The sequence below is a fragment of the Carassius gibelio genome, chromosome B5 (assembly GCF_023724105.1).
Source record: "Carassius gibelio isolate Cgi1373 ecotype wild population from Czech Republic chromosome B5, carGib1.2-hapl.c, whole genome shotgun sequence".
NCBI classification, from domain to species: Eukaryota; Metazoa; Chordata; class Actinopteri; order Cypriniformes; family Cyprinidae; genus Carassius; species Carassius gibelio.
Window position 1 is genome coordinate 16325594 of NC_068400.1, and position 12990 is coordinate 16338583.

At 34.3% G+C, this 12990-nt stretch overlaps 1 protein-coding gene across 1 annotated transcript in view; it reads left to right on the top strand.

Annotated features, from left to right (window-relative positions):
* The first annotated feature begins 842 nt into the window (after window positions 1-842).
* The window catches only part of LOC127957904 (astrotactin-2-like), a 489389-nt gene continuing 477241 nt past the window's right edge, over window positions 843-12990 (top strand). The window contains exon 1 of the mRNA XM_052556604.1: window positions 843-1266. Within this exon, the coding sequence (XP_052412564.1) occupies window positions 954-1266 (313 nt within the window). The 5' untranslated portion in view covers window positions 843-953. The remainder of the gene's footprint in view (window positions 1267-12990) is intronic.

Below are 12990 nucleotides of genomic sequence, written 5' to 3' on the forward strand. Positions count from 1 at the left end.
TTTAAAGTATAGTCATTTTAAATAGTCATTTTAAATAGTGAAACACACACTGAAAACTATGATACCTTGAACCAATAAATAAAAATTAAATGAAATAAAAAATATAATAACACTAAATAAAAAAAAAAACTAGCTAACTAAGTAATTAACTAACTAAATAACTAACTAACCAAATTAAAAAAAAAAAAAAAAATGTGTACATATATAAAAGGAAAAGTTTTTTTTTTTTTTTTTTTTTTTTTTACTGTTTGAAAAAGGGGAAATAAAAGGGAAAAAAAAATAGATAAAAAAGAAAAGAAAAAGAAAAACAACTTAGACCATAAAAATATGCTTTAAATAGGCCTATGTTTATACAGACATCATTTGTCTGAATGTGTACAGTACAAGCTACTGTATAATGTATAAAGTATTTAAGTGCATCAAGATTCCGGGCTTTCCAGCAACATTTCACTCTGAACAATATGTTAAAATGATTATAACACATATAACATTATATATATATATATATATATATATAGTAGTAATAACTACAGTTATTAGTATAGGCCTACTAATACAGATTTAGGCTTATCTAAGCTGTTCTTATGTGTAAAACATAATATATCTAAAAGCTTCTTAAACATAAGAATAATAATAATACAAGCTTAATTGTAATAGTTTTCATATTATGTACATGCATGATATTAGGGTATTGTTTGTTTATGATCTAACAATATGTTTGGTTTAATGTGTATATGTTAACTATTTTCTTGTATTTTTTTTTTTTTTTTTTTTACACACTGTTAAATTGTGTATAATGCTATTGTTTCAGTTATTGTGTATATGACAATGTGTATGACTAGGTCTTTTAGTGCTGCCGCCTGCCGATCGCGCTCAGCACCACAGCCGCCGCTATAAACCACCTGCGCTTTACACGAGACGCTCAATCCACGCGCAGCAGCACCGCGAGCGGAATGACACCGAGCGACGCGCGACTCTTGCTCCTGCTGCTGCTGGGGCTCCGTGTGAGCGGAACCCGGGCCGGTGGAAAGCTGGACGAGGACATGGACAAGAGAAGCGACGCGGAGAGTCCGTGTGAGGTGAAGACCGTGACCGTGTCCACTCTGCCCGTGCTCCGTGAGAATGAGTTCAGCTTCACTGGCGCGGGATCCGGGAGTCTCGCCGGAGGGGAGTCCAGACTCATGCTGTTCGTCAGGACTGACCTGCCGGGTCGCATCGCGGTTCTGGATGATCTGGACAACACGGCGCTGCCCTACTTCACCTTAGGTGAGATTTGACCGTCCGTCCGTCAGTCACATGTAGAGCTGAGCTGAGAGATGACAGATGTTCTCTGCGCGTTTGCCTGATTCTTACGCATCTGAGAATGAGAGACACGGGTTCGTTGAGAGAGCAATCTTTATTCCAGAGCACACGATCAGAATGACCATTCTTACTGTATTCAAAAGCGATAAAGGTGCTTCAGTTGATGTTCACTCTCATGTTCTGCTTGAGCTCTGAGAGATCTCTCAAAACTGTGTTGAAGTATCAGGTTGACTTCATAGGTGCATTGAAACCGAAACTGAAAAAAAAAAAAAGAAAAATGTATTACTCCTGTTTGACATCTCAGAGAGATCAAGTATAAAATATGCATGCTTTAGATGAGGGGATTATCTTCAGAATAATGAATTTTGGCTGAAAATCTGGAGAAGCATGTCTCTGATTACAAGTATTCTATTTTGGAATACAACAGCAACACCTTTAACATCTTGGTCAAGTTAAAGAAACATATTACAAGAAATGTATTATTATTAAAAGTTATTGTTAGCGTTATTATTTGCACATACAGAATATTGCATTGAACCGTATCTCGGTTGCAAACAGTAAGCAGTCTAGTTGGTTACATGGTTCTTTAAGGATATATAAAGTTGTTATTGGTTCTTCACGTTTATAGTCTTGTTTGGGGTTCTTTTAGCGGAAGATTCATGGCTTTATGGAGAAATACGCAGTAAAAAAAAAAATAAAAAAATGTTATGCATTAATTATAGGCTCTTTGGTTAAATATGACAGCTTTTCCTTGTTGTGCATCTTAGAGAAACAGCAATGTTTTAATAAATGTAATTTGCAGATTTGTTGGTCATCAGGATAACAATTATCTCTCGTTGAATGACTGTTTTGTAATTCTTTTCAAGGTTTCAGTTAATCCATTTAATATTTAATGGTAATCTGGTGTGCTTAACATGGATGTACCATAACATATCAAACAAGAAATCATTAAACATGCCAGTACAGTCAGTGGCCAGGACTGAATGAATAACAGCAATGGCAACTGCTCTATATTGACCACCGTGTTGCCCTTTCACCCATATATAGAATTTCAGTTATGCTCAAACACAATATTGATGTTGACTGCTGCTGGAAGAGGAAAACTGGGAACTATCACTATACATAGAGATGCTATAATCAAGTCTGCTTTTTCTGTGTTGTGCAGACTTTATTTGTATGCAATGCACGTTACTATTTAAATATACCCTGAAGCCATTTGTGTATCTGCTGTGTGTAAACATGAATCTATATACGTTCAGCAGAGCATTTGAGTCCTCTCAATTAATGGATGTAGACACGGGGCCTGTGTTTAGTCCTAAAGGTTCGGGACTTCATTGCAGAAATCTTCCTGGAACAGAGAGAGAGAGAGAGAGCAAGAGAGAGCAAGAGATTTGTCTGTGATTTTGTTGCTGAAACAAATGGGTGATATTTTGTGAGTTTGTTCATTGGCTAATTTAGGCCTGTCATTCCAGCTGACTCCTGAAGGTATTTTTTATTTTTTTTTCATATTCTGTACTGTGATTCATTCACAGCAGTGACAGTTACATTTTTAATTAAGGCGATGTTTCCCCCCTTAAATTGATTTCAAGGGGCATTTTTTACCTTTTTAAATATATATATATTTTTAACCTTATTAGATGTACAGTATGCATTATCAAAGATGTCAAATTCTTATATTTAATCAATAAATTCAGCTAGAATAATAAGGCATTATAACACTGTTCCAAATGCACTTTTGCACTGCAGAAGTTTTACACTTCAATTACAATTACAAAAATTATATTATGCGATTTATGTTTAAATATATGTTAAATGGTAAAATATGAAATAATGAAAAAATATTTTTACATATGAAACTAAATCTGTCTTAATGAGGGAATAATTGAATGATTCATTCACCTAGTTCATGCCAATGGCTGATTCATTCAGGCACGATGCAAGCGATTGCCTTTTTGAATTAATCATTGAATCATTCAGTCACTTGGATTCATTTAGTATGAAACCAGCGCTTTGTGTGGCTCGGAGATGTACACTGATTATGTGGCTTTGTTTAGAGCTATTTCTGGAAGCAAAAAAGAAAAAAGAAAAAAAAAAGATGATATTGGAGATAGTATCTATAAAATATGACTCACAATATGAACTTCATGCTTATTGAGATGTGCAATTGCTATGTGTACTGTGTTAGACTAACCGAGACTTGTCATTGCACTTGCATATTATTGCTCTTTTGTTGATTTTGATTGCTTTCTATTGCGCTCATTTTTAAATCGGTTTGGATAAAAGCATCTGCTAAATGACTAATTGTAAGTACTGTAAATGCATTGAATTTGTAATCATTCTGACATGCGTGAATAGCAAGCATGCTCATGTGATATTACTATATTGCATAAAAATACAAGACAAAAACTTAAACAGGGCATTTTTTTTTGCCACCATACATAAAATATGTTGTGGATTTTGTATTTTCAAAGTGTACTTTGAAATTCAGTAATGTCATCTTCTTCATCACACACACCTAGCATAAATCAGCTTGAATGTAATAACAGATTGCATATTTTTATTTATTTTATTGTTTTTGTTGTTGTTCTGTCTGTTTAGTAGATCCGCTGACATTTTCCAGAACATCTCTGTCAGCCCTTTCAAAACAGTTTCAGGACTTTTTAGAAAAAGGTTTTCATTGGTGGTTAGTTTTACTCAGGCTTCCTTTTGGTCCAGTGACCCATGCTGAGCTGAATCCATACTGCAGCGGCAGGACTTTCAGCTGGGAGCGAGCCAACAGTTTTGGGGCTCTGGTGATGAAATACCTATGAAAGCTCTCTTAAAATAGAGGTTTAGATTCATATGTCAAGTGCTCTTTCACAGAAGCGAATCTAAATCACTGTAATAAAGATGTACAACCGGACCTCATCAGCAGTTCTTGCTAAAAAAATAAGTGTATGGTTGGAAATATTGATCAAGTGACAGTGCTTCTTTTGTATTATAATATATATATATATATATATATATATATATATATATATATATATATATATATATATTGTTCAGCACAAGCCTCATGGTAATGATTCAAATTGCATTTAGTTCAAATGTATGTTTTAGCACTGCTTCAGTTTATTTAGAGAGAAAAATCAACGAACTTTTGAAACAACGGGTGGTAGCAGAAATGCTTCTGTGTTCTACGCCTCAGTATGCTTTCTCAAGCTGCTTCCGATGAAATACAAAGAGCGAGGAGAGTGAGAGAGACCATTTCGCTGACCGTCGCTCAAGCGCTCACCTCCAGTCTCAGACGTGATTTATTACCTGAAGCGCTCGGGAATGTTCAGAAAGACAGAGAGAAGATAAAAAAACTTCCATCTTGTAGTTTTTTTATCTTCTCTCTGTCTTTCTGAACATTCCCGAGCGCTTCAGGTAATAAATCACGTCTGAGACTGGAGGTGAGCGCTTGAGCGTACTGCTTTTTTGTGTCTGGTCTTTTTGATCTAAGCAAGGAATTTCTCAAAGCGGACGTGGAAATAAAGTGTGAAAACACAAATGATGAGTCTGTTCTTAGTGTGTGTGTGCTGCACATACAGCTCAAAAAAATATTATATTACAATATTTTTCAGCCTTTGGAAAATGTTATTTATATCTAGACATGTACGTGTCTGGGATGACTTGAAAAGAGTGCTTGAAAAACATATTCTATTTGAAATCAAGGCAACAAGTAAATTAATGTAAGAATCTGGCAACAATCTAATCGATATTTTTAAATGAACTCAAGGAAGAATGATTTTTAATCACTTCATTTATATAGCAACACAAAAATAAGAATAAGTATTTACCTCATTTAAAAAATAAAATAATAATTGTAATACAAATTAATCAATTAATCTGAGTTTTTAATTTAAAACTGACAGACAATTACAAGGCAATTAATCCTTTGTAATATAACTTTGCTATTGTTGCTGAATTTTTTGGATAGTCTTATTGCTATCAAATTCATGAATCAGAAGGCATGTAGAGATGGGGTCACCGGGGTAGCATTTATTTGATCAAAATATAGACAAGCTGTAATACTGCAAAATGTTATTGCAATTACTATATAGCTGCTTTTTATGCGATTATATTGTTGTAAAGTGTAATGTATTGCTGTGATCAAAACTGAATTTTCAGCATCATTACTCCAGCCTTGAGTGTCTCATAATCCTTCAGAAATCATTCTAATATGCTGATTTGCTGCTTAAGAAACATGCCTTATTATTGTCAGTGCTGTAAATAGTCTTGCTGTCCGATATATATATATATATATTATATATATATATATATATATATATATATATATATATATATATATATATATTTTTTTTTTTTTTTTTTTTTTTTAGAAACCATGATACATTTTATTTTACAGGATTATTTGATAAATAGACAGCATTGATTTGAAATATATACCTTTTGTAACACTATAAATGTCTTTACTGTAACTTTGATACATCTAACCTTGCTTAATGAAATGTTTTGTAGTTTACAAATGTTAATGACCTCAAAGTTTTGAATTGTGGCACAGCCATCATGTGCAGCTATTGCTCTAGATTTTTATGTGCGTCATTGAATGATTTTGGCAAACTGTTATCAAACAAGAAATGTCCTTCATGCTTTGCAGAGTCTAACAAAGCAGAATATTTGAGTCCCAGCAAACAAATTGTGAGAGTTGATGATTTATGCAGGAGTTTCATATACTGTAACAGTCTCTGTGCTGTCACAGATGAACTGCAGCTATCAAACAAAAACCAAAAAATGCCACAATTACAATTTGCACGCATTTCATTGATTTATTTAACCTTTTCAAAATGTCACACTAATTGAAGGAGGTTTGTGAATAATTCGTTTCCCCTCCTCAATGCAAGGGCAATTAGAATAACCTGGAAGACACAGTATGATTATTAATTACAGTATTTTAAAAATGACTTAATCCAGTAAAGACTCCTAAGCTGCACTGTGGAACTTTCAGTTAAATTATTTGTACAGTATACATACACAGTATTATTATTTTATGTAATAATTTAAGAATAACATGATTTGTATTTTATATATTTTTTAAATATTTTTAAAGTGCATCAGGAACACATAATATAACTGCCCACACACCCACAACCACACATATTTCTCAGAACAGAATCAAATTAAACTTCAATTTTTGAAATAGAAAGACTGAAATGATCACAAACAACATTACTGCTCAATAATTCATGCAAGTGCTTTAGCAAGTATATAGTTTTGACATTTCAGCTGCCACACCCTTATTCTCTTTCCCAATAGACTTCCATTGTAAGTGCATTACTGTAAATTCAATATTTGCATGTAAAATCATTTTAGTGTCCTGGCTCGTGTTTGACCATGGTAGCTGGACACATCTTAAATTTAGAAGTCAACAGGATTCAGTCTTTTCCAGTTCATGTGCAATGCAGTGTAGACAAACTAATAGAAGTGAATTAGTGTATAATGCATTTCTCAGTGCTGCTTGTCTCTGCAGAAACTCCAGCTCGATTTCTCTCTTACAGTGCATTTACAGCATTATGTGTGCCATTATGTGTTTGTACAATTTTGGCACTACAACTAATGGAACAAAAACACACACAGTGAACTTTATAAAGTGTTTTTAATAAGGATGCACATTGAATTGTGCATCTGTTTGATTGGATCTCCCACAACAGAGTTGCATTCAATTATTCATGGTAAAATACACCAGATCTATTGCATTTGCATTTGCATACTCTCTTTGTCACTTTTATAGCAACTTTGAGGAGTGAAACAATCAGTTTGGTTTTGCCATGTGGTGTGTGTGTGTGGTGTGATGTTCACAAATCACGGATGCTAGTCTGCCGTTCAAGACTTCAGGTTTATAAATGGATTTAATAAACTTTCTGTGGGCAGCAGCCTTCGGATTTACACAAACCTTTGATGAATTAAAACCAAAATGATTTGACAGGGGATATACTGGCTCTCAAATAAAAGAGCAACTCTGATAGATCTTAAAATGGAAAGTGCTGCGCGGGGCAAATGTTTTATACTAACACAATGGGAAAACGGAAATTTGATCATTTAAAGGCAATGTACCATTCTGTAAAAAATGTGTTGTTAGTCAAAGCACGTCTTCGGACAGAAGTTAAACGTAATGGAGCACATGACAAACAAACTGCTATTCAAAAGCACATCAGCAGTCCAGAGTCACAAATCAAAGCATTTATTTAAGTTTGGTTATTCAGGATGTTTGTCCATGTGCTTTCAAACCCTATGACATTCTTTTTTTCTATAAAAAATATATAAAAATAAAAAAAGAAAGACATTTGTTCAACAATGTTCATAACCAAGTAGGTCTAACGTGAATACAATTGAATTAGGGGTGTAACGATATGCGTATTCGTATTGAACCGTTCGGTACGAGGCTTTCGGTTCGGTAGGCGGTACGCATTATGTACCGAACGGTTCGTTGGACTAATTAATTATATTTGAAAAAAAAAAAAAAAAAGAGAAATATAATGATATACGTTCAACAAGGTAGCCCAATAACCCAAATGACGTAACAGGCAACGCCCCTGACACTCCCGAAGAAGAAAAAAAAAACACCAACTTATATGTTTATGTTAGACTACTCAGTCAGGCGCTCGCTCACTCAGTACGTGCTTGAAGGCTCGTTGCAAAATGGCCAATGCGTTTAACAGACCAGAAATAAAAGATCCTCCAATAACCAACAGGTCTGGTGTTTGGGTGCACTTTGGATTCCCTTTAAGCTATAATGGTGATGGCAAGAGAGTGGTGGATAAAAAACAACAACGGTATGTCGCATCTGCTACATGACAATAGGGTACACCCTACAAAAAAAAAAAAAAAAACAACAAAGAAAAAACGCCAGCGGGAATACTTGAAACATGTCAACTCATTTACGCCGACATCAATTTATTGTGTCAGTATCTGGGAAAAGACGAAAAAAAGGAGAAACATACACACAACAAACTATCCCCGCAGCATTTAGACCTACATTTCCAACTGATTCAAACAGGGCAAAAGACATCACCGCGGCGAACGGTGTGCTTCATTTACGTTATAGCCGCGGATATGAGACCTTACTATTTACCATTCATTCTGTCTTCACCATTATAGCTTACAGGGAATCCAAAGTGCACTCAAATACCAGACCTGTTGGTTATTGGAGGATCTTCTATTTCTGGTCTGTTAAATGCATTAGACATTTTGCAACGAGCCTTCATCGCAAAGTGAGTGAGCGAGCGCCTTAGGGGCCATTCACATATCGTGCCTAAAAACGCGTGGAAAACGTTCAACGTTGTTACGGGAAAGGACGAAGCTGATTGGTTAGTTCTTGTCACATGACCCGCGGTGCGCTTGCGGCATACTGAAAAGTTGAGATGTTTTTACATTTTGCTGTATCTAAAACGTACCGAACCGAACCGTGACATCAGTGTATCGTATCGAACCGAACCGTGAATTTTGTGAACTGTTACACCCCTAAATTGAATCTTTTTATCACAAAAAGCTGCACCCAAAACATAATTTGTCCTACATTTCAGATGAATGTACTTGAAATACCTATACATTGGATTACTTTAGATTACATTAAATGCATACTTTCTTTTAGTATATATTTTAATTAACTGGATATTGCTTTTTGCACAGTTAGCCATATTTTATTAATGTCCATTCTTTTTAGCCTATGTAAATGTATTGAATTTAAACAAATTTATGTGATTCTTAACAATTTGAATAAATGCAGTTTGAAAGTATGGTTATTTTCTTAAAATGGAATGTTTAACAATTAACTAATAATAAACAAATTAATAATTTTTATCACTGAATAAATCAGTTTCTTACCTGTTTAGTTTAATTTGACTGTTTAAATTACCACATTAAATTAAACTGTGAAATCCAGATGGAAATTTTATATGCAGCTTAAATATATAATTCCTATACTTAGGGTTCATCTTACAATTTTTATTTTTTATTTTTTTTTCTGTCCTTTTTAAGGCTTTCCCAGACCCTTTCACAACACAATTTGCATGCTCCTTTTTGGAGTCCACAGAAGAAAGAAAGCCATATGGGTTTGTAATGATGAGGGTTGGTATTCAGGGCATCTGTGAAATAGTTAATGTGACATCAGTGGCTCAACTTCAATGTTGTGAAGCTACGAGGATACTTTTTTTTTGTGTCAAAGAAAACAAAAATAACAGTTTATTCAACAATTATTCTCCTCATCTTCTGTCTATTTAGAGAGTAACACGATGCATGTGCATGCTTTCCCCAGAACATAATCAACGTAATCAGCATTGTTTCACTTAGCATATGTGCGTTTTCTTCTGAATGTAAACAATCTGATTGTGTTGATTACGTTCTACGTACATGCATTGTGGAAATGGCGGAAGATAGTAAATCATGTTATTTTTATTTCTTTGCACACAAAAAGTATTCTTATAGCTTCGTAAATCTGAAGTTAATCCACTGATGTCACATTGCGACGTTCCTGGGAAATTTGCAGTTGTATCGCTGTCTATGCAGAGTCAGAGAGCTATCAGATTACATTAAAGAAGATGAACGGAGATCTTACAGTTTTGGAACAACATGAGGGTTAGAAGTTAATGACATAATTTTCATTTTGGGGTGAACTATCCTTTTAAGTATACAGAATTAAGTATCTAAAAACATTACAGATACTGTATCAGCATCCCGCCTCTGTTCTTTTTAAATTTACAGTCTTTTCTCTTCATCTTCTTTTTTCCCTTTGAAAATTGAAACCACCAGTTTCTACATTTATCGCAACATCGGCAGAAAAACAAAACACAGCCCCGTTTTTGGTTTCTTTTTCTCTCGCCTGGATAAATCCGATTCTGACAAGTCAGCCTTTTGATAGATTTCTTCTGGGCATTGTTGGCCAGGGAAATTGTATAATGCACATCGGTAATGCATTCTCTGCAGTCCCATCCAGACAGTGCCGGAGTCTTTATCTTTATCTAATTCAAAGCCAGGGAGTTTACGTACTTTATTCTTGTCCATTGAAAGAGATCACTGCCAATGGTCAACAGCTGCCTGTGGCTCTGTGAAATAAAACATCTCAACATCATCAGTTCATCAACCAGATCTTCCAGATTTTAAAGGACTCATTTAACAACAGTGCAAATAAATCTAGATTCTTAGATGTAGATGTGACTGTTGAGTGTTGTGTGTCATGATGACTCTCTGATCTTCTAGTCTCTAGATTTGACTCACGTCTGTCCTTCAGTGTAGGTCTGTGGGATTTCTACACATTATTTTTCATCTGCTGGGTGAGAATTGTGAGTCTGTTCACTTAAAAAAAAGTCATAGCACCACTCCTCAATAAGCCATGTCCTTCATTTTTATATTGGAATTTAACACTGATGGATAAATCTCTAATCATAGTATTTAAAGTTATGCTTCCTTTAAGAAAAGGCCCACTAAAAACTCATATTCATATCCTCAATTCCAACCGAAATGGCTGTTCCTCGTGGGGTAAATTCACCTGACACTGATGCAGTGTTGTCCTTGTCAATTTACCTGCTGCTCAATAAGACCATGTGCTGTTCTTTACTTATCACTATTCTCTGAAAGTTAAATCAACAAAAACATGAGCATGAGCTTTTAAGATTTTTTTTTTTTTTTTTAGCAGATTTAAAAATAGTCCTAATAATATTATTTTGATAAACTTGTTTTTTTTTTTTTGTTTTTTTTTTTTTTGTTTTACAGAGAAGCAGGTTTAGAGACCTGTCAACTAGACACACACCTCTGCTCAACATATATTTTATAAAGAAGCATATATGAAATGTATATGATTTTGTACTGCACTGGACGAGAGCAAAACATAATTCAACATATAATTCTAATAAAATAGGTCAATCTGGACATTGTGTAGATCCTCTAGTATTCACACAACTTCTTCTGATGCACATTTACAGGTAAAAGTTCAAAAAGTACTTCTTCACCATAGCTTGTGTTTCTGGTCTCCTACATTTGCATATTTAAAACTAAACGAAAAGCACCTTGTTGTTCCTTAGAAACCTCAACTTTCCAACACCTTCACTTTCTCTGTTGCTCCTTGGTGGAATGAACTGACAACCTCTACTGAAGCAACTGCTGAAACCATTGCAACTTTAAAGAAGCAGCTGAAGACACCTTTCCAGTCTGCATTTAACCACTCTCTAAACCAGTTTTTTTTTTTTTTTTTTTTTTTTACGTGTGGCTGAAAGTCCAGCCTAGGGCAGAATTAACCCCTAGTAAAAAGTAATATATTTAAAATGCACACTATTTCATAGTTCAAATCTATTAACATATGAGATATCACTCAGGACATACTGACAGAAAAAAAAAAAAAAAAAAATATTTGGAGTACTAATTTTGCACAATAAACATTTCTTAAAATTAAGCCTATTAAGTGTGTTTTAATGTGACTATTGATGAGAATATATATATATATATATATATATATATATATATATATATATATATATTTCAAATACATGTAGTATATGTATTTTTCATTAGGGAAATAAATATGTCAGGTTTTAAAAATCTCCCATGCTGTTTCAAAGATTAACTATATTATTGTGGGTTTGAAATGACATGATGGTGAGTATTTGATGACAGGGTTTTCATTTCTGGGTGAACTTTCCCTCTTTAATAGGCTGTGATTCTCCAGCATTCTGACTCTGGTATACATTCACACAGATGGCTCTCCAGCAATTTGATGGCAATTTTCTGGAATAAAAGTCAAGTGTGACTGTAGCTTCACTGTGTTGCTGTGCGTCGTCAGTTGTGTCAAGTCACCTCTTTCTCACTTAAGCTCTTTGGACAAACTAAAGGAAAAATGTGTTTTATTCAATACAACAAATGTTTTCTTATGGGAGTCCAGCAGTATTTCATTGCACATACCAGCCATCACTTCAAAGACACTATTGGAGTCTGACAGTCATGCTCTCTTGAGCTGCATTTAACATGTGTTTGAGTGTTTATTTTTGTTCAGACCGGTTTCCTTAGAAATTGTGCATCTGATTCTAGGTTTAGAGGACATGGAGAAAACGACACGACAAATGCGATGCCGCTGGATGATTTGGTTTGTCTGACTGTGCACGGCAGGGCAGCACTGGCAAGGCTGAGATAGCAGGATGATAGCCGTGATAAACTTGTAATGACAGAGCCCACTGCAGAAACTGACTCTGCACACAAAGGCCAGCCTCACTTCTGCCGTTACTGGAGCATGTGCTGCATCAGAACATTTTAATGTAGCATATATTTTCATTTGGGAATGTTTAAATTTGGGAATTTTTTTTTTTTACGGTCCAGTTCTCACTATTAACTAAGAATAAATTAAAAACTTTACCTCAGTAAACTCCTACTTATTCATAGGTAGTAAGGTAGTAGTCAAGTTTAGGTATTGAGCAGGATTATGGAATATGGTCATACAGAATATGTTCTTTAAAAGTACTAATAAACAACAAATATGCATGATAATATGTAATTAGTTAATAAGAACTAGTACTTATACTTGAATGTTAAATTACCTTATTTTTAGTTTATTTTGTTATCATTTGTCATGTTTTAAAGAAGTTATATACTATATAAACTAACTGCAACTAAAGCACATCTTTTAAGATTTTAAGATTTTATATTACATTAAAACATAATATT